Source organism: Physcomitrium patens, chromosome 3 (genome assembly GCF_059467195.1).
Source record: "Physcomitrium patens ecotype Gransden chromosome 3, ASM5946719v1, whole genome shotgun sequence".
NCBI classification, from domain to species: domain Eukaryota; kingdom Viridiplantae; phylum Streptophyta; class Bryopsida; order Funariales; family Funariaceae; genus Physcomitrium; species Physcomitrium patens.
The window spans coordinates 17,560,242-17,584,332 of NC_143412.1; the positions used below are offsets into that span (position 1 = coordinate 17,560,242).

The window sequence follows — 24,091 nt, forward strand, 5'->3', positions numbered from 1 at the left end:
ATATTGGGGTTGCATAGGCTCTTACACACAATACTTTACTTACTTTCTTCCATTTTCCACGTAGAAACAGGTGTGATTGCTTGTTTCAAGTGTTCTTGTACAGAGTGTGACACATTTTCTAAGCAAAAATACAATCGTTGCTTTAATATCACATTGCTGCATTGTGTAAACCGATTTTCCAACTTGAAACAATGGGTCCGTCGTAAACTCTTCAACTCAACATCAAATTCGCAATCAGTGTCCACGTTAAATTTCCACATTGATTGCGAGGTTGTCATTTGTTGACTACGGGTACAACGAGAGTGGGCAAAGACGATACACAACACAGTCCGACAGGTCTTTCAACTCAAAATCCGTCGCAAACCAAAGACTTTCCCTGATAAAGGTGGAAACAGTTTCAGTACTTCAATGGCAAGATGCAATCAATGCTCCGTCCACACAAATGAACTATCGAAAGGAACAAAACCGTAAACACTGAACCTGAACCAATAGAAAAAACACAATGGATGGGAATCGACGACTTTTCCAATGCAGTGGATATGATAATCATGAGAAAGTAGCCGGCAAACTCTATTAGGGCACACGATCAGCAAAACATACGCGCAGCTGCACCATGAAAAGAAAGCTCTCCATAACACGTGAAAAAAAATTGAACTTTTCCTGTGGAGGGAAAATTAGTAACTAAGGTCTAGTAAGGGCTTATTATGGCCTCTACCATGAGACCACTGCTGCATTCTATGTCTGCATTACCCGCCTGAAAACCAGTCCTTCAGCATTTTACACACCCTTCTCATGTTATAGCCGCCTTTCTCTGTAGGAGGAGGTAATAACGGTACAAGGGTTGAATCAACGTGTTACGTCTTCACGAAAGCTCAATTTCTCCACGCTTGTAGCGGTTTTCAAAAGTAGTGGTAAGTGGAGGCACTCCATCAAGCAAAGATGACCCCTTAGTTCATGTCGGTTCTTCCATTCCCATATGCAACCCCCCCCCCCCCCCCCCCGCCCCCGTTCACCATGGCAGCGACAACGCTTCACTTTCCCATTCCCTACACATTTTTTGCCTTCCTTGGATGAAGAATAACATCAGTGCTGATCCTTCTCATCGTCTTTTACGACAATGGACTGTTGTCCATATGAATTTGCAGTGCAAATTTCTGCATTGCCACTCCACCAATGAACTCCCTTTGTTCAAAAGGACAATGATAGAGGCATCTTGAAGGGAGATTATCTTTCTGCTCCACTCCTACCAATTGCAACATCTCCCACCCGGACTTTAGTCACAAATTTTAAAAAATTATGATAGGATACTATTACAGACAGACAAGCTATGAAGCTGGCCATTTCTTAAGCTGTCCAAGATGCAGATCTAGTAAGAGAAGGCTTTTGGATCTTCTTATCCTCCTCTAGTCCAATCATCCCCAGGTGGGAAGGATCTTCCAACATCATTTTGGCGACAAGGTAACCTGCAATACTCCAAGTTTGGAACTTGCGAGCCTGCTTTCCAACGTATCTTCCAAGCTTTCCATCGTAGTATTCTGGCCATCCATCAGCAGATAATCTAGTCTCCACTTGCTCAATAGCTCGTCGTGCAATTTGCGGCCTTCCGGCCTTAATGCATGCAGCTGTCAGCATCCAAAGAATGACTGCACACACAACCCGACGGAGCAAGGAATTGAGCGATATATGAAGTCAGCTTCATAATGCTAGAGGTTCGACTTGTTATACCTCGGCTTCAGATTTTCAAGAAACGCCAAAAAATAAAGTGCCCAATCTCAATGTTCCAAATACAACAAGAAAACCCAAAAACAATCAGTGGCAGAGTAAATCCAATTCACTGCCTTGCTTAATAATTGAATTTGTCATTCGGAAGAACAGTCGCCCTTGATTAAAGCTCAACAAACAGGAAGAAATATCCATGCAAAAAAGTAGACCCTAGCCAAGACGAAACTGAAACACAATTATAAATGAACATACCTGGCCAAGATCCTGCATTGTGATAGCTCCATCTCGTGTTTTTCGGGTCACATCCAGTGATAATGCGCCACTCGTGTCCCTCCATTGCAGGGTAGGACACCTTGAGAGGCATGTCTCCTACAAGCTCTGGCCATCGCGCTTCGAGTAGATCCATGATGGCTGAGGCCTGATCAGCTGTTGCAAGTGACCCTAAGATTGCCATGAAATTACCGATAGCAAACCATCTGAAGTCCATCCGTGCAGGACTGACGTTTCCAATGAAGAAACCACCCTTTAATGGCAGGAAATCGAAAATCCAATCCGGAATCGAGTCAGGAATAACATTAAATTTATTCACAGCGGTGTGTGAATATTCCTCGGTCTTGAACCGATAGATGTTATTGAGCTGCTGGTGGTCTAACCAAAAATACTCCCGCATGTGGTAACTTAATGCATGGAGCCGCTTGTCTATTTTCTCTAAAAACTCCTTACCATCGCCGTCGGCCTTGATTAGACTCTTAGCCGACCGAAGAGCCATGAAAAACAGGCTCTGGATCTCAATTGGATACCCATAGATACCCTGCACACTCAAAACATAGAAAACGAACAAGTTAAAAGATCCCTTTCTTTTCAGAATGTTGCATGAAAATGCAGCTAAGGTGCCGCAGCAACATGCTTGGCCAATGTAATACCTGAATACAATGAAGGTGAGACGAAATTCCAGGGTTGATCGTGAAACCTTGTCAAGCAGGGTGCTAATCTAAATACCTTCGTATATTAAATATAATTCAGCGAACAAATATAGTTACATGAACATAGGTGTTTCAGCTACACGTACCATTCGTCTATCCACCATGCAGCAACCATCTGCACATAGCAGAGTTGGAAACGTATCAAACCCATCCGCTAGGCACAAATATAAAATCAGCCTCATGCCCCTTTGGCAGTCGGGCATGTCAGCCAGGGTGTAATCGCCAGTGGACTTGGTGTAAGCACGAAGAAGAATTATCCACCAGAATCCTGAATCCACTGGTGCGACTCGCCCAATTGCACTCTCCCCGAAGTCCGCAATCATGGTATCCGTCTTCCGCACAGGGTCGTGGAGAACCTGCAAGTTCGTTGACAACAGACACCAGTCACTTGCAGCGCTACATTAGCTTCATAGGAAGCAATCTGCCAGAAGGTGTTCCATAATGCACAAAAACTTTAAACTTGTGGAAAGTTCAAAACACGACCACTCGGGCACAGGAAGCAAATTAATAAATGATCTACAACATCAGTAATACCTTGAAACTCGCAGGCATGACACCTTCACCCAAAGTGAAACAGTCAATCCTTTTTTCGACGGATTGAAGCTGCAAAGTCCTCAACAAGAAATTCTTCACAATTTCCGGTTCGCCATTCATTAAAAAGGCCAGTGCACTGGGTACAAAGTCCCTCACAAAAACCTGCGTTTGCAATTCATGTCAGATTCTGGGAGATAGCTGCGGTTTTCCCAATGCAGAGTATTTTGCAACTGGAACTTCTTTACGGTGTGATCCACCCAGAAGTAACAGCCTTTCAGTTGGTAATTCTATCGACACTGAATTTGGTGCAACCAACAGGCTCTCTTAAATCACAGCGTTACGTGCGCTCAGGAAACAGTAAATATAGTTCCCAAACAAGACCACAACATTTGTAGTATGTCGGCGTGGGAGTTAAAACGAATAGATGTGACACATGGAGCGTAACTTTCTACACTTTATCGTCTCCATCATAAGAACACCATGTAACTCTTTATTCTACCTCAAAGAACTGCCACGGCGCAAGGTAGAACACAAATATTCCAATTAATTGTTACAAGAGCAAGGAACAAGTACACTTTTACCTCCGTTTCGCATGTCAACTACAGGTTACTCTGAAATATGTACTCACATGACTCAGTTCGGCTACATTCGAACAGCCATAATGGGTGCAACAAAGATAATGAACAAATACCGAACGTTTCCAACCTTGTTACACTTGATTAAACACGTTCAATGCCTGATAGCGTACAATTTCATTCACATTGTGCATGGCGATCAACACCGACATTCCATATCCCAGTGTCATTTTTGACAATCCGTAACACCTACAGAAGAACCAGATGAGAGAAAGGTAATGGCAAGCAAACCTGATTGTAGTTTAGGGAATCCTCTTCAGGATCCAAAGCTGCAATAGTGCCCACCGGCCTAGATCGGTAGAACACCATGGACAACCTTAGCCTTTCCCATGCGTCCGCAATCATTGGATGAGGCTCAAAAGCATGGTATTCTCGAGGAGTGCCGGCAGACGAGCGGATGCTGGGAGAAAGCAGCGCTTCCAAGCACTCAGAACTCTTCGCAGTCTCCAACTGGCGAGGAGGACGAGGTGAAGAAAGACCCGAGGAGATGATGTCATTGATAGACCTCTCATCGAGAGAAAGTTGGGTCTCAATCTGACGTGGTTTTAAGTCCATCAGCCTCCCAAACTCAACGTTTCCGTTATCTCCAGAAGCGTAGGAGTCGTTGTTCGTCTCAAGGGTGAGAGTTCTCGCAAAGCTAGTCATGTTGGTCGGCATTGGGATTCAACAAAGTCTTTGTTACGTTCTTATTATTCTAAACCGGGTGCGCTGGCAGTATGTACGTGGGAATGCAGAAGATCGGGAATGCAATTAGGATCAATTACCCGATAGTGCTTCTTCCTGTGATCAGCTGGTAGGATCTACGAATGATTAGGCTACTTGTGGCGGTTAACACGAAGTGTGTGCCTACTGTGGGGTCAATCCACACTTAGATCGATCTTCTTGAACTGGCTACTTCTGGCCAGCTTCCTTCTCACTCCCGAGTTGCATTCCTCTCAACATGCGAAATCACTACCTTCTCATAATGCATGAGATTTACTACGTGCATCGAGAATTGTTCACTACCCCTGTCTAACCTGTCCTTGCAACTGCCCAGTTAGACATGAGAAGCCAGTTCTCTACTCCCCGCTGTGATGAGGCTGGAAGTGTCAAACTCTGCTTCCGGAGTGCACATTCGAGGAAGACGCAAGACAACGTTGTAAAATTGCTGGCTTGATCAAAAGCTAGATCAGAGCAACAAATCACACTAGCGCGGCGAAGAAGAGACCCAATACAAAATGAGTTCAGAACCCCGCAGTTTCCTCCCAGAAGATCGAACCACCCTTTTACGTGAAAAAAAAAACAAAAAACAAAAAACAAAAAAAAGGTCCAACAGATCTGCTCAAAACTCAGATGCAGGGTAAAACTAACTGGTCCTTATCTCCAACTACAAAACATTCATGACGACAACCCACTACGACCAGCCCCGAGCCTCAAACCCCCAACACCTCTATCGCACCCTTTGCACATGCGAGGGCGATAATTCCCGTCCCCTTCTCGCTCGGATCCACCTCGAAATGTCAGAAACAACCACACACGTACCAAACGCGCTTCACGAGCCGCAGAAGCTTCCCGTTTTAGCACCCACCAGGCTCGGGCCCTTCCAGTTCCACTTGAACCACGACCACTCTCAAGAGAGAGAAAGAGAGAGAGAGAGAGAGAGAGAGAGAGCACAGTACTTGGCTCTCCACCACTGCGTCGAACACACTGCCAACGCAGCGTCACCCCAAAAGAAGACTACACTAGCGACACCGTGCGACGAAGTACGAGGAAGGGAAGGGAAGGGAAGGCAGGGCAGGGCAGGGGAGAAGGGAAAGAAGAGAAGAGAAGGGAGGGGCTGTGGGGAATGTGACACACACCCCCTGCGGGCTCTCTATCGCTCTCTCTCGCAATGCTGGGACAGCAGCAAGCAAGGCAAAGCACAGCAAAGCAAGGCAAGCAGCCAGAGCCTGTGTGTGTCTGTCTGTAGTAGGGATCGGAAGCGAAGAAAAGAGACGAGCTAGTTGGAACCTACATGTTTATAGGGACGACGCCACTCCTCCGCACCCCCTGCTCCCTTGCTCCTACCCCCTCCCTCGGTCACCGGTCTCCGCCCCCTCCCCTCGGTACCTCCCTTGCAACTTCCTATTTCACGTTCATTTTCTGCTCATGTGTTTTTGGCCTGATTTTTATATGGTTTTTCTCTGCCCTCCGGATAAGTTCGAGTGCCAGGCATTAATGCCGGGATTTGCTCCTATTCTTGTTGTATGTTTTTTAACGGTTGGGCTCGGTAGCGTTTGCCTACCAGGGAGGGATGCGCTCTCTCTCTCTCGCTCTCTGTCTCTCTTCTTCTTCTTCTTCCTTCCCCTTTTTGCAGTAGGAAGAAAACACAGCCATTTCACATGACTTGCTCCCCTTTCCACTATAGCTAAGCTTCTCACGGTCTCACAACCCACTTGGGCTTTTGGACTTGGGCTTAGGGCGGCTCTCTTGTTGGCTCTTTCCACAGCCTCTTTCATTTCTAGCCCATGAGCTTTGTAAGACCTGCTAGTGTTAGTAAGTTTGGACCTCAAAGTCAATCAATCGTGCACCTTTCCCAAACTACACTATACAAGTCTCCCACCCATTATGTTCACTAGTATATACTGACCCTCACTATGCACACACAATAACAAACTAGTAAACAGTTAGTATAGTGAAATGGTGTTTGAATGAAGGCCATAGGTAGCAGAGTACTATGTAGGACAGGATAAGAATTGCATCAGGATTACTACAAAAGTGTTGCTAAGTACTACTTTGTCATCTGTGCAGTGGAAGTACACACGTAATGAAGCTCTCTGCCACTCTGATGAGGCATCCCTCCCCCTGCACACTCACTCTGTCAAGACATGTTTTGCTCTTCCCCTTCAAAATTATATATGTTTTATTACATTTGTTAATGGGTTTAGATAGACAAACCAGTCAACAAGCAGTACACCCTGTCTGTGATTTGATGCAGACCCTTCCAGCAGTGTTGTCATAGTGGGATCTCTCTCAGCATTATCCTTTCCTCTTTTTTCATTTGCACTGATAATTCATTGTTTGTTACTAATAAATATATGCTAGTCATGCAAGTTCTACCATCAGTCTTTGAGCATCAACTGTCATACTCTTACAGTATTTCTGAATAATGTTAACAATAATGTCTTAAACATTTTTCAAACAATGATCCAACATTCTGAATTTATACTCCCATGCTCAATCTAAAGTAACTCTAATTGGTGCAAAACATTATGTGTGCCCTACAATAAAGTGTGTGAAAAAAGAAAAGTTGTGTACAAAACATTGCTTATATACTTCCAAATGATGGTTACAATATTCATAAAGTACACCATAATGGTAACTGCACCTATATATATATATATATATATATATCAGAGAAAAATAAATGAATATTATGTGTAGGCACCAGGAGATGGGAATTCAGGCACCCTCATTTTTTTGTATTTTTTTTTAATGTAATAGCTTCACAAACCCATGATGTTACTCAAGCCAATTGTTTCACTAATACCCAAAATAGCACATGTGATATATATTCCATTAACTACCATTCCTAACAATACTGCCATAGGGGTCAATCTTTACATAGATATATATATATATATATACACAACCATACACACCTAGAAAAACAAACAAACAAACAAACTATGAATAAAAATGAAAAAAATAATAAACAATCAAAAAGAGCAAAGAGCTTGTCAAATGTGGAGAATCCATGAGTTTTAGACACACACACACACACAAGGAGAAAGAAAGAAATAATTTCATTGTAGTGATAATAATAAATGTTTAAACACAGGATCTTTTTATAGCTCCTTCTGATGTTATAGCTCATGTCTAGCATTTTATATAATAAGGTGTGTGTTTCGTGAGTACAGTAAACAACCATCAAAGAGCATCATAAATTTCCCACTCAGAATCACATTATACACACCATTTCATTTTATTTCATTCTTGTCTACATTTATTTATTTTAAATGATAACACAGTAAAGTAAATGTAATTGTGACAGTTGAATGGAGCCCAGAGTGGAAGGGTGGAGGGCTGTAGAAATTCCTTTCAAACCCAATTGAGGACAGAGGGATGGATGAATAAATAGATGGATGAATGAACATTTTTCATGGCTGGATGCAGGGCAGGCAAGACATGTCTTCTCAGACCTGATTCCAGGATGTATAAAGCCACAGTAGTCATGGGACTGTTTGCTTGTTTTGGGGCACTGTGTATTTTTATTTTTATTTTATTTTTAGTTTTTCATTGCTCATTTGCCATACAGTTATCCATGACATACATTCTAGAAATTCCACTTGGAACTGAAGCCTGATCCTCAGTTGGATTTTGGGGAGAATTGGCAGAGACCTACCTTGCTTGATTGTTTGTTTCAGGGCCTGCCATGCCTGCCTGGTTAGCTCCTGCCTGGGTGCAAGTTGTTCCCATGTTCCCATGTTCCCATGTCATGGGAACACAACAGATGACTACTGAAGATCCTGGTGAATCCTCAACTTAACGCATGCTTCTATTATGTGAAATGGGACTGAATGTATGCAAAAAGACCAACCTTACTTTTCTTCTTATTTTCCTCATTTTTCATTTCCCTTTCTTCTGCTGCCAGTTTCCATAGACTACTGCTCTGTTTGCTTCAGTGATTTCTCCCATTCAGTTCATTGCTTGAGTTAGTTCTTTTTTATGTGGTTCTGGATGTTGTTGTTGTTGTGGTTTGTTTGAATGATTGATTGATTGATTGAGCAGAGTGCTTATCTTGTGTTAATTTCTATCACACAAGACAAGAATTATACAGTTGAGTTTTTTTGAATTCTCAACTTATTTGGTACAACTACTTGTCATTGTTATTGTATTATGTGATCATTGCAAATATCTCTCCTATTGTTTATTTATGGATTTTCAACATCTCTTTACCAAGACCTCATGGAAACAAAAAATAAATGAGATCTGAATGTGTGTGCTGGAAAGAATTTGAGGTTTTGGCATGCACCATGACCCTAAACCTCAAATCTCATATCACATGTGTTATTGATGTGTTACAATTTTCAGAATGTGGGACAGTTTTGTTCTGTTGTAGACAGCGTTATTGTTTCTTTCCAGAGTAACATATTCAAAATCATGAAATATAACATGGATGTTTCATATTGAAGACTTACGTAGTTATGGGGTTTTCTCATGGAAACAATTAAGTGCCATTATTTGTTCTCTGTGGGTTTAGATATGCAGCCTAATTTACTTGATTGACATTTTGATTTTGAAGAAATTTTACACTCTAGAATGTCAAATTGATATAAATTTCTTCACAAATGTGTTATAAAAAATTGTCAATATATTTTTATTTATATATTTTGTTGTATTAAAAACCTATTAATAGATAATACTGTGTAGTTTTTGGTGAAGCATATACCTTGCAGTGTGATAAAAAAATCCCAGTTATATTTATTTTATTTAACAATGAAAATAAGCATTAAATTAAATAATACCAACCACAAGAAAAAAAAAGTTTTCACATCATCAAAAAACAAATATAAAATATATAATTATAGTAAAGGGTTCCAAATAATAAGTTTATCAGAAAATACTCTTACATACTATGATTATTCTCCATGTTAGACAATAATTTTTAATTATTTACAAATAACCCCATTTTAAAATTCTGAAAAAATTACTTAGTTTTTTTTCACATGTAAATCTTCATATGTAGAAGATATGCAATGAGTATGTGCTGTAAACCTGACTAGTGCTAAATCACTTGCATTAATTTATTCATTAAAAATAAATCAATAAACACTATTAAAATAATATGAAAGAAAACGAACTTTACAGTTGAAACTTTCCGCGTCTACTTCCATATATAATATGTGCTTATCTAAAAGTTATCCAATAATTTCTGAGAAAGCATTACAACAAAAAGCTTGCAAACTGAAAACAGATAAAACCATATAATATACATTTGAAAAATTTACAGAGAATATTCAATCCAATAACAATACCACATGACTTAAATTTTGTGATTAAAAATAAATAAATAAGTAATCATATTTGAGTATTGTAAATCATGTCATTCAACACAAACATGTTTATATGAGAATTTTGATCAAAATAAGTAAATATATAGAAAAAAGAGAATTTTGATGGATTGGAAATCAACTAAAAATTCCAAGTTTAAAATGATGAAGAGATATGATTTATTTTAAAACATTCAGAGAATATATTCCTTAATTTATTTATAGCATAAATATATTTTTCTAATTTTATCAAATTAAAAAATTATAAACTTATTAATTATCATCGTAGAAATTATAATATTTATAAAAATATAATGATATTGACTTAATTAAATATAAAGGACATTATTTTATTATTTTATTTAATTATATATATATACATATATATATATATATATATATACACACACAAAGATAACATTTATTTGATAGTGCTATCAACTTAAAAAAATAAAAATATCAATAACATAGTTTATAAAGATTAAACATACAATGTAAATATATTCCTTTAAAAAATATATATGTTCATTAATTTTTTTATTTATGTATAAATATTAAAAATTAAAAAAGATTTAGTATAAAAAGACTTAATTAAAAAAAAGATTTAGCATGTGTGTCAACATCTATACACAAATATATACATATATATATATATATATATATATATATAAACAATATACAAAATGTTATAGTATAAGAATTAATATATTTAAAGAAGCATGTTTTATTTTATTTATATATTTTTTATTTCTACATGAATTATTTACCATGCTTTAAATTTGGTTTTGGCTACACACTCGAAGAAAGAAGTTTGAGACTTGTGCCAAGTTTGGGACAAGGAATATTGGAAGGAAGTCATCTCCAAATCTATTTGTAAGAGATAAGCAAAACAACCAATTAGAGGCCTTAGGTGTGCAAATAGACATAATGAATGTGCATGAAGCTTGAGTCTTTAAAGTTTTGTTTATAATATTAAATTAGTATTAACGTAATAGGAATCTTTTTAAAAACATATTCAACATATATTGATAAAGTATTAATATGATGTGGTAATTGTCTTTCTACTCACATAGAGTCCAACAATGTGTGTATGTAGGTATGTATGTACATATATAATTTTGACATATTCAAATGACGTATGGTTTTATTTTGCTGAAAACATATTTGTTTAGGAAAATAACCAATGTACATGTAAAAAATATAGAACCAACATTTTATGAAATCTACGAAAATATCAAAATTTACTCTTTTTAATTTTTTTACATATGCACATATTTAAATATGCTGAATGTTTAAATATAAGGACATAGATTTATTTAGTTTTAAAATGGTGATTTACATATCCTTTTTGAACACAATTGATAAGCATGTGTTCTATTATTAAATTGTTAAAAAAAATACAATTCAACAGTGAGTATTTGGGTTTATGCACTGCCATTTATAATAAAATTAACTGTAAACTTATTAAAATACATATGATACAAACTGTTATCTACAAAAGTCTTGAACATGTACTGAAATCATGATGTCAATATTATGATATTTTAATATCTAATTACATATTACAACAGAATTACTAAGCTGTAATTGATGAACCGAAATTTATTTGGTTAATGTATTTATTTATTTAATTTAGATCATTCTTTAACTTATTTATTAACTACCCGTCAAGTTACCAATATTCTAAAGTCCTCCATCCAACCGATGCTCAATAATTCACACACCCTAGCTGCGAATATGCTCAACTCAAAATACTGATTCTCTTCTTCTTTTTTTTTATTCATAAGTATTTTTAATAATGCATTTACAAATCCAATAATCCAATAGAAGTAATATTGGATTTACAAATGTAAGAGAAAATCAGAACGAAAAGGAAAAAAAAGAAAAAAAGGAAAAAAAAGGTATTTTTTCAGAGTGAGCCAAAAAGAATGCAAAAACTAAAAAGCAAAAGCAAAAGGACCAGGGAAGTCCCTTGGGCGGGGCCCTTCGCTATCAATCCACCAACCCTTCTCCAACCTCAACACCAAACCTTCTCCAACCTCAACACCAACCCTGATTCTCTGCCTTGGGGGTCTCCTCATACCGCGTACATCGGTTTCCCAATCCTAACAAAACCCTCTATGAACCCCACCACACCCCCGCCAACTACATATGTCCGAACTGACGACCGGGCGGAGATGGATAGATGGATGAATCGACGAATGAATGCACTTCGTCGTCGGTGGCGAATCATCCCATGCATTCATTCATTCCCCTGGAGGCTGCTCTGGATAGAGCAGAGTGAGTGAGGGTAGTAATCCTGAGCAAAGGGGGGCATTACCCATTATACCTGCCATTGGCAGGCTTTGTACCAATCCCACCCTAGTAACACCACAGTGTGGGTTCGGACCTCTATATGTCATGTTATTTCCTGGATGAATGAATGAATTCACGTCGTGGATGAGGTGATGGATGGATGGATTGATGGATGGATGGGTGGAAACAAGTTCATTGTGATGCAAAATCAATAAGGGTGGCTGGCTAATGGGAGAGGGGCACCCAAGCCTTGAGGGGTGGGTAGTAGGACTCCACCCCCTTGGGAACGAACACCCTTGGGAACAAGCGTGGTAGTGCCTCTGGGAACCACCAAAACCCAGCCAGCCGACTGTGAGAGACGTGGGTTCACACTGAGTTGACACTCCTTTCCTTTCCCACTTCTTCCTGTTTCTTTTTCTCCTCCTTTTTCTACCCCTGTTCTATTTTGGGTTGTTCCCGTCTTTCTATTTCCTTCCTTCTTGTGTATTTCTTTGATGAGCTGACCATAGGAGTATAGAAAGTTGGGGAGTGTTGGGGGTCTTTCCCAGCACAAATGGCATGATTTGGGGGGGGGAGCTCATCCATCTGCTTTGTATGAGTACAAGGGAGGGAGGGACCTTCAGGGCTGCTGCTGCTGCGAAGGTTCTATTTATATTTTTTATTTTTCTACGACATGATTTTATGATTCCACTGCACTTCACGTCATTCTGACATCACATGAACATTCTAGCCCTCTCTCTCTGGCGGTATTCTTTTTCTTTCTTCATTCATAATGACAAATAATAATAATTTGCATGTTTTGGAAACCATATGTTCTAAAGCCTTCATTACTGGTATGTATAGGGACCACACTTTTTTCCTTCATACTAGTTTTTTTTGCAAGAATACAAAGATATAAATTTTTTTATGTCTTGTTTAACTTGTTGCATCATCCCCTCAGCAGTAAAAGGAGAGAAATCTAGTAGAGCCTGGTTCTTGTTTTCTTAGGTAATATATATATATATATATATATATATATATATATGCACATAAAGATGACATTATTAAGTGTATAAAAAGTGATACAATATTGTATAGTACCACTTCAAGTTATTGTGTTTTGCAAAATTTGTGTGCAAGTGGCAGAAGAGTTGGTTCTGTTTCTGAGCGCCAAATTTATAAACAATGCATATGTATATGTGTATATATGTATATATACACATGCACATTGGTCTGAAGGAATCAAGTTTATACCACACCTACCCTAATAATATGGATGATAGAAACCAGAGAGAGTGAATGAATACATACATCCATTCATGGACGGATGAAAATATTTGTCAGGGTGTGTGTGATATACTGATTTTGCCTGTACATTATGCTACATTATCAGCGTATCTTGGAGGCTTTTTGAGTGCCTCAACAATGCAACCCTTTATACCCAAAATTGGCACACAGTTATTGTCTTCCTTATAAAAATGGTACATAGTCTACTCATGGACCCTAAAAACTAGAGTATATAATTTGACAATGAGATTGATTAACTACCCAATGCATTTTTTTTCATTAAAAAAAGGAAAGAAATACTAGGTTATTTATTTATTTTCTTGCTTTTGTTGGATTTGTCAAGACAATTTCTATACATGTTTATAATTCTCCTTGAGAAATCTACGTGTGTTTTTTTTTTTTCTTTTTTTTTGCACTGTGGAGATTGATGATTTTGTTGTTCTTGACTGAGGATGTGCAATTACAACATTTGTTGATACTATCATGTATTTCTTTGAAGCCTACCAAGAAGTTATGAAGCCAAATAGAAAATCATTATCTCTCTGTGAATTGGAGGTTGGTAGATGAAGTAGTTTATGGCAAATTCTTCATAAAAAGGAGTTTTCAATAAAAAATAAAAATGTATAGATATATTTATTTATTTGTTTATTTGTTTAAGGTATTTTTGTGATACAGTAATGAATTGAAGTGTATCAGTATCACTCTTTTTTTTTTTTTTTTTTTTTTTTGAATGTGTGTGTATATGAATTTATTGTCATATACATATGAATACATAGAAAGCAAATTTGCAGGATATAAAATGTTGTTATTATACAATCATCAAAATCGTATACATATATATATATGTAAATATAACATCTGTTACAAAGTTTGCAATGTTATCAAAGAAAGATTTTCCAAAGCAATTATAAGAAGCCTATCACTTTGGTAGCAATTATAAGAACTTAGATTCAAATCAAATTGAAACTGCATACTTTATAGAAAAATACTGAAGGTTAAAAAATTCAAATTGAATTGAATTTTCAGTACATCAAACAACATAAATCACAATACATTTTTCATTCTTATTATTATTGTTACAGGAGATAAAACAAAGATATATCAATTTTAATTCTTTGCAACATATGTTCCAAGAAATATATATATGAATAACAACATTGTAATTAAAATGTATGTATGTATGTATGTTTAGTTTTGAAGCAGACTTCTAGTGTTATTCCTTCAAGATAAGATAACTAGATATTATTTATACTACATCAAAAATAATTTGAGATGTTTTAAATTATTGCATACCTAAATAAATCGCCTTTCACTTTCAAGACAACTTTCAAAATCTGTATACACTTTTGTGATTATTTATTCATTTATAATCTAGTTTCAACAGTTTTAATGAACTGAAGTGAATTTCTAATTTTGATTGATAATGAGTAAAATCATCAATGTAAATTTATTCAATATTAGTGTTATCAATAAGCATAACTTTGAAGTTTACAAAAAGTTTTTAAAGTTCAAACCATGTGAGTGAAACTTTTCCATTTCACATGCTTCAACAGGATAAAACAATGAATGAATGACTGAATATTTAGAAATTTGAAAAGCTAACACAAACGATGCAGATTTTATATCAAATGAAAGATATTAACTTGTTACCACATGGTACAAAAATAAAATGTTACCAACACGAAAAAGAATTAGAATAGTTGTTCTATTTTAATAATATAGATTATTGAACCATTTTGTAATTTTTCTGAAGTATATATATAAAATTACAAAATGAAAAAATTATATATATATATATATATATAAACTCCTTGTAACTAACCGAGTTTTTAATAAAAACAACATACACACGTTTATATGTACATATATACAGTAAAAAAACAATGTTTACCCTCTAAAATTGATTTTATATAACCTTGATTGGATATTTTGTTAAATGTAACTTTTTGATTTTCTTACAAAACATGAAAAATTTTACATGTGTCGCTTTTATTATGTAAAAATGTATATAAGATTAATTATTATTTTTCTTTATCTATGGAAATTTAAAATAATGGCACTTTTTCACAATATAACTTAATCTTTATTATATAATATGCTTTTTGATGTACTAATAACGACATTAATGACTGCACCCTTCTTCTTCTTCTTCTTCTTCTTCTTTTCTTTTTTTCATTTATTTATAAACTAACAAGACTACAATTTTGGTTTTATCTTTTTACTTTATATTTTAGTACTAATGACACATGTTTTCTTAAAAACCTTTTTTTCCAGAATTTATTTTTTAGTGTAAACATGTCTAATGTTTATGATATTACATAATATCAAGACCCAATACTCGCTCTTTTCAGAACCTGATTAATGAGATGTTACACATTAAAAAAATAAAAATAAAATCATCTTGTGTATAATTTTTGTTCATAATAATTTTAGCATTATTTTCACCAAAAATGCACATAGCTTTGAAGTGATAAGATGAAATGATTTTCAGAAAAAATATCTTTCGTTTTTCTTGTCAAATTTTATAACTTGTATTGTTTGAAATTGAATCAGATGTGTTTCCTTTCAAAAATAGTCAGAACAATCATGTGGCTCTGCTTTGTGTGTTAAATGTTTGTTTCCAAATAGCAATTACTCTTATCCAAAACCATGTAATACTTATCCAAATCCTTATCATTTTGCATGTACTTAGAATCATACTTGAAGGCCATAGATGGTAACAAGTGCCTTTCTAAAAGACTTTTAAAATTAGAATATGGACATATTAGTTGGGAAGCTTTGAGGTGAGAATTTGAAAAACACCTCAAACATGAACAAATATTTTTGCAAAAAGTGGAATAAACTATGGATGGCTAAGGACTTAATTTGGTATAGATAAACTAAGGTAATCAAATGGACTATAGAGTAGTACATAATAGTATTATAACACATAAAATTGTAGTTGAGTAGTAACCTAAGTGGTATCCATTACCCAATAATTTGTACTCCTAACTTTGCATGCATAGATATTAAGAGTTAGGATGACTTTATGTACCTTGTTCCCACTCTATCAAGGCATTGAGGAAAAAAGAGAAAAAAAGCATTTTAAAACTCTTTATGAAACCTTTACATAGACCTATAACTTATCTATTTAAAAAAACTTTTATTTCATTTTTTAAAAAATTATTTATTTAGTTGAAGTTCTTCTATTCCTATAATTGGATTTCAAAACGTGTGAATATTTGAAAAAATAAACAATTAAAATGTGGAAATTTCATTCCATGTGAATTTTACCTTCAAAAAAAGTTTTATGTTTTGATTGCTAAGTTGTAATGATATGCATTTGCAATTTGACTACAGTCTATTGTTTCTAGTATTCTAGTAAGACAGTGTGAATCCCATAGAATCTTGTCTAATATCATGATAAAACTGGTGATAAAAAGTCTCTTGCCAATAACAAAAAGTGGTAAATCTTCATTGTATGTAAAGATTTTTTCAATCTTGAAAATCTGCATTATTATTATATTAGTGGAGTTGAAGACTTTAAGATCAATGTCATATCTAAAATATTATATATATATATATATATATATACATACATATACTGAATTCTTGCTCTTAAATGTTTATGCCTTACTTATTGTTAAAATTTCGTCAACATTCAGGTGCACACAAATTTCAAACAATGTCATCAAGATATGATTTACTCTATTTCAATAATTTCTTTGAGTACCTTTTTAATATTTTATCTTATTTGGTTTGTGTGCAGAGTATATACAATCTTTTGTAAACATTGACGAATTAATATAAGTTTTATTCAAATTTTCAAGTATAATTAGAGTATTATTAGAAATCCCTTTAACTTCATGTCATCTGATGTTTTAATTTTTATACATTTTAAATACCATAAAATAAACATGTATAATTATTAACATATCATGAAAATTAAATAAAAATAATATAACACTAAGAATCAATCATACTTTCACAAAACATAGGATTAAATACCTTAAATTAAATGGGTGCAACTAGATATGGTCAATCACTCTTGTTCATTCAAGTAAACTCCACCACCTCATATGTACATGGTAGCTCTTCATAGTACGTGGCAACTGACACCCCTTCTTCACTCAAATAGATGCCATAGTTCCATACTTTATTAGATTTGAGCATGTGATGGCTTTTTGAAGAGCTATTTAGTTCTTATATATACACACCAAATCTCAAAGCTATGGATCATGTTAACACAAAGCAAGTGACTCTTCTTTATCAAAAAAAAAAAAAAAAAAAAAAAAAAACACCACAATTTCCTACTAACTCCTCTTTAAGTGAATGAGAGCTTTTTGGAAAGCTTATGAAGAGAGGAACAACTCCTCAAAATCTCAAACCCAAATTCTCACAATATTTTATATTATTTTTACGTATTATACCACTTTCCAGCATGACATTGCTGCCAAGAACTTATTATGATATTGTACCAAGTCTTTAATATTGTTGTTAAAAATTACATAGTGACACAACTGAAAACTTTGGTTGAAGAAAATAACCTTGTGTATACAATCAAAAGCTTGAATATTTGTATATGTATATATGCAAAAGAAAGAAAACAAGAAAGAGAAGGAAACATACTAATAGAAAAATGATACTTCATTTTTCAAAAATGGTATGAATTCTTTAAACAAATGTGGATGGGAGTTTCAATAGACATGGGATGAAATGGAAAGCAATGGTAAAAAAAAAAAAAATCTGCATCTTTTTCCTTTCTTTATATGGCTGCAACAGTCACTGCAGATGCATCAACAGAAAGCCCCCCTTTTCAAATGTCAAAATACGGGGATAAAAAAGCAGGTACCCAAGTCAATGCCAAAGAGTAGTCTCATTAGAAGAAGAGAGCCAAAAGAAAGAAAGAAAGAAAGAAAGATAGAAAGAAAGAGAGAGAAATATAGTACATTATAATATAAAAAATTACAAAAACTCTCTCTCTATTGCTATCCATTTCTTCCTCTTGAAACTCTTTCCTTTCCTTTCTACTGTCATCTCATGTCACCACACTAATTAGATAGATAATTGCACAATCTACTAACACAAGGTGCATTGAATGCAGTGTCTCCTCTTCTCTGTTACTTAGACTTGTAGGCATTCAACTAAAACACAATTTTGTGTCTGTTACAAGCCCATTTGAGATTGTGGATACAATGATTTTGTGGTTTGTATGATCATGAGAGGCAATAATCAAAGTTTGAACCAAGTTCTGTGCCCTTAGACATTGGAATTACATATGGATCTAAAGTTTGTGATTTTTTCCCCTTTTTTTCAGTTTGAATTTCCCATAGAGCATATCAACATTATTTCACAAGTTTTCAACACAATGTAGATTTAGAGATTGAAATGGCTAATAAATTAATTCAATGTTTGACAGGCTGTTACTAATTATATCAGATTATTGTATCCACAATAGAAATATATATATATATATATATATATGTATAAAAGAAATATTTATAAGGGAGAGATTGTGAAGTGGTGGAGGATTTTTCTTTCCCAATTTCCATGTCGTTTATAAAATTGCAAAAATTGATACTTGTTCTGCAATATTCAATGATGTGTTCTGAGTTAATATTTAAAAAATGGATTTTGTGATTATGATGAACATTCTGACATCTATTTTTACACTAAAAGATTAAACTATGGATCAATTACACGAAATGAATCATCTTAATGTGCTGCATTTCATTACTACTATGTACTTACATAATTATATTCTTTATCTTTTCATTTTATAAACCTACAATCAAAATACATTTTTGCAAAGAAAAAGAAAGAAAAAAACCGTAATTTTAGTGTTTCACATTATATTTAAATGTAGTTTGAATATGATTAATGTTGCACCACAAAATAAATTCCATCTGATTACATATATCATCATTTGTTTATCAGTGCAGTGATTTCAAGTGATTTAAATATGTTTACACTGTAACAAAAACTGATAAATAAATAAATAAAATGCAAATGCAAATGCAAATGCAACTACAGGTAGAGAACATGCTCAAATTAAATGTACTTGAATGTACAATTATGCAATTATATAATAATATGGATCACTCTGTCCTTTCATATATATATATATATATATATAAATACATACATACATACATATGCTTTTAGTTGCACATAATATATTGAAATGTCATTCATTTGAATAAACAGACATAATAATTTAAAATGAAGATCACCCTGTTTAACATTTCATTATACAAATATCATTTTATGCAAATGTTGTATCATCTTATAAAATATTTCATACACATAAAACATTTTAAATTTGAAGTTACTCTGTGTATGTCAACATCATCAATTTTATATTATCAAACAAAATTTTGCTACATTTTTTAAATTCTTAATACAAAATAATTGCTCTTTTCAGAAATCTTATTTCACAAACCCAAGTTTAAGTTTCAATCTTTGAAATGTTTTACTTTGGACATGAAAATCACACAAGCCACTGCATGTTTTTATTTCAGATTACAAAATTGCTCAGGTTTCATTTTTACTAATACTAGAAAAACAACAACAGAACCTTCAATAAATGGCTGTCATGTGATGAGTCAAGTTTGGCTCATTATCATTCCAAAGTCACATGAAAACACATGCACACCTGGGGGCAACACTGGGCTCCAGCATGTTATTAGCATTCATTTGTGGCACAAATAATCATATGCTGACATGGCATGGGGTGGGGTGGGGGACAAGATGGCCCCATATTAGAATTTCCAACCCCAAAAAACATGTGGGGCTGAACCCAACAATGCATAGATTAGGGTTAGGGTTTCAACAACATCTACAACTACAACAACAACAGAGGAGCAGTTTTTTTGGGGCTTTGGGCCAAGAGGCCTGGCCCACTAGATCTTCTTTTAATTCCTCTTCTTCTTGGGGTCTTCTGCTTCTTTTTCTCGTTTTTGCTTTTCTACTCCATAATTTGGCACCAACACTCTGGACCAAGCATGCTGTGCATGCAGTGAAAAATCATCAATGCCTCTGAGAAACATAAGAGAGAGGTGAGAGAGGGAATAAGGATGAGGTGGAGGAAGCGTATTCCTCATGGAACGGGTGTGTGCCCAACTGTGCTGTTGTTGACACTCATTGGCCCTCTCTCAACTGGGAGAGAACCTGCCCAGGCTGACTTTCACCAGGGAATCTTTTTTGGATCTTCTGAATATAACTTTTTATATTCTCTTCTATCTGTCTCGTGTTTGGAATTGCATCAAGCTTAGCAACAGAAATGGACCCATCTTGAGAAGAGGGCATTTTGTAGTTGAAGAGCATTGTAGCAGAGAAATTACATTGAGTGAACAGAAATAAAATAAATTAAAAAAGATGTTTATTTGGTATGGAGCTCTCTGTCTTCGAACTTTAAAAGTTTCAGAAATATTGAATACATAGTCGTAAAATAACTTTCTATATATGCATAGGACACATGCAACATTATTTTTGTCTTATATTGGAAAATTTCTGCATAGGGGTATTCAAATAAAGAGTGAGAAATGTGGCAAACCAATGATTAAAACAAAAAAAAAAAACAGTTTCCGTAGATTCAATGCCATGACGTAGGCCCTGAAAGAGTAAAAACAACTGCTGCAACTAATTTGTTTTTATGAAAGAAATGCTAACTTCAGCATGTCCATCCTTTTACGTTAATCAAGAGTGTGGCCAGAGCATGAATAGGCCACCTATTTACGGTGATGGGATCGAGGTTTGTCCGGGCCCGAGCAGGCAGGCTCTGCTAATTTTGCCTTTGTGGAGATAGAGATTTGTCCCTACGGGCAGCAGGGTGTTAAAATTAGGGCAGAGGAGCAGGAGAAGGCTTATCAACAACACTCTGCTCAATTTCTGCAGACCCCATCTTGTGGACAGGTTATCATTCGGCGATACCCGCACAAGCAGCAGCGCTTCTATTGATTACCGCATCGTCAGGGTTTCTCGCTAGCTGTTGAAACCTGGGATTGACACCCTTCCTTCTTTGTTTTTATTACGTTTCTACTTTTTATTTGACCCATCTTCTCTTGTTATTCATGCAGGGAATAACTAAGGAAATCCTAGCCCTGCTGCACATAACCAGCAAGTGCCTATTATTGAGTGCTTAAATGGGTGGTTTGCTAAATGGGATTCCCCTGTGTATTAGTTTCACACTGGAATCTATAGTTTCATACGAGGAGAATGGGTGGGGAAATATCCTTGAAAGGAACACATGGGGGCAGATCTAATTGAAACAGGCAAACATATCTGTTTTCATCAGAATAAGCCTGGAGTCTAGACTTCTTTTGTCAGCGAATAATACTCCTTACAATCGAAGACTATGACGTGGGTGCTTTAACAATTATTTATAAATGCGGAAAAGACAATTTCTTGTACCAAAAGAATGATTTCTTAATTATTATGTTATTTCACACTAGTATCACACTCGCGTTGTATATTATATGACGTTTTGAACAATTTTTTTTGAATTCATTTTTCAACTTCTGTGGATCACGTACTATTAATAAACATATGAGTAAAATTAGGATCTGTGTACAAATACTTGCATCCCACAAACCTCCTCAGAATAGGATTTTGTACAAACTCCCACTTTTGGTGCCCTTTCCATAGGCATGAAACAGGAGATGTTGATCAAGAGCAATAATAAATAACGACAACAACAAACAACAACAAACAAACACACAAAACCCAGTCCCCCCCCACCCATTAATGACATGTTTTTTTCCACCAGTTAGTGGGATCATGGCCTCAGCCAGCTTTAAGGTCAATTGTTTCAAACCCTCTGTCATAAATAAATTAATTCACTCAAATGTGGTAGAAATCCTTTCTTCTGACTTACATATACACACACACACTAATTTATTTTTTATTTATTTTTATTAAATGTGACCTGGCATCTCATTGCCGCAGTACAGAAGCAACTGTGGATGAAGGGACTTTGGGCAGATTCTGTATAATCCATTCTCTGTGTGGCAGTCTCTTATGCATGCCTAAGGGAGGAGGACATTACATCTATCTATTCATCCGTCCATCCATCTATTCATTCACACCATTCATACAGCCAGCCAGCCAGCCAGCCACGAGTGCTGACATGGCATGGCATTCCTCCTGAAAGACATATTCCCATTTTCTTTTCTTTTTTCCTTTTTTAAAACTTTATCTGCGTGATTATAATTTTTTTGAATTTTATTAAGAAGGTATTGTGAATTTTTTGTATTGTTTTGTAAGATTCTTGAAGTGTCATGTTAACATCAAATGGTCTTCAAGTTTATTTATTTTTTATTTTTTATTTTTTTTTTGAGATTCAAAATATGTGTTGAGGATATCATGTTAACTGTATAATTTGATTATTTTAGGAAAGCTAATATGAAATCTCTCTCTCTCTCTCTCTCTCTATATATATATATATATATATATATTTAATTTCATTTGAATGAATTTATTTTTAGTATAAAGGGACTATTCCGATTTTAAAGTTGTGTCGTGCTTTGACATAATACTTTTAATATCTCATAGTGTATATATATTAATTTTTGATTTTTTAACATCAATTGTAATATACATAAGTTGATAAAATAATTGACATAGTAATATATATTACAATATTACATAGATTTGTGTTTAATGATAACACATCAAGCAATTTTATAGAATATAGATATTTCATATGTTTATAATTCAACATATTAAATAATATAATATAATAATATAATATTTAATATATTAATTTTATAAATATTTGTATCAATATAACTAATATAAAACTAAGAGTTTTTTTTATTATGTTATAAATATATAAATATATAAATATATAAATAAATAAATATATAATATAAGATAAATTTATATTTTATTTAATAAATATTATATATTTTATTTTATTTTCTAATTTAGTATTTAAGATGAAATCCAATAATTTACTAATATAATATTTAAATAATATTTATTGTGAAAAATTTACTAGAATGGTTTTTAAGTAAGACAACAAGACTAGAAACTTTTAAAACTAGACTAGAAACAAGAAAAGGCAATGACAAGTATGATGAAGGCTTCATTCTTGTCTTAGTATATACTTGTCACCTCCCTAAAGTGTGCAAAGAAGAGGTGACTCACATGGAGATTCCACCATGAGGGATGGAAGTAAGAAGCGAGTACCAAAAGGGAGAAGTCCCCCAAGTAATGCAAGGGTGGAACTTGGGGACGATGACTTCTCAGGGAGATCGTGGAGGACTAAGCCTTCGGGAATTCCCTCGACCCCATCATGTTGGGATAGTGGCATGGGATAGTTCGTTGGCCCGGGCTATGAAAGGGGACGTCAGCATGAGGCAAAGGCTACAGGACTGCTTGGCGTTGAGAAGGTAATGGGCGGAGTCACTTCTCACTGAAAAGAGGGAAATACTGTCTTGGGTGACTAAACTCCGGTGCCTCGAGATTCCCGCTGTGGGTCTCGACTGAAATCATACTCTGGGACGGACAAAATAAGGGTTGGTCGATAACTAACCAGAAGGCTGGTTGGATGTAGGTAGAGAGTGCTGCTGATTCCAAGTGAAGAATCGGAGCATTACATTGGTATCAAAGCGGAACTAGTTAGCATAAGGCATGGCTAAACCAAGATCGAGTTATAGTGACT

At 35.0% G+C, this 24,091-nt stretch overlaps 1 protein-coding gene across 1 annotated transcript; it reads right to left on the bottom strand.

Moving 5' to 3' along the window:
* Positions 1-545: 545 nt before the first annotated feature.
* LOC112280000 (putative alkaline/neutral invertase F) lies at positions 546-5,137 on the bottom strand. The gene is made up of 5 exons (XM_024514882.3): positions 4,106-5,137; positions 3,240-3,401; positions 2,792-3,061; positions 1,975-2,533; positions 546-1,643 (listed from the first exon to the last, which is right to left on the bottom strand). The coding sequence occupies exons 1-5, from the start codon at positions 4,529-4,531 to the stop codon at positions 1,345-1,347; spliced, it is 1,716 nt and encodes a 571-aa protein (XP_024370650.1). The 5' UTR covers positions 4,532-5,137; the 3' UTR covers positions 546-1,344.
* Between the last annotated feature and the right edge of the window lie 18,954 nt (positions 5,138-24,091).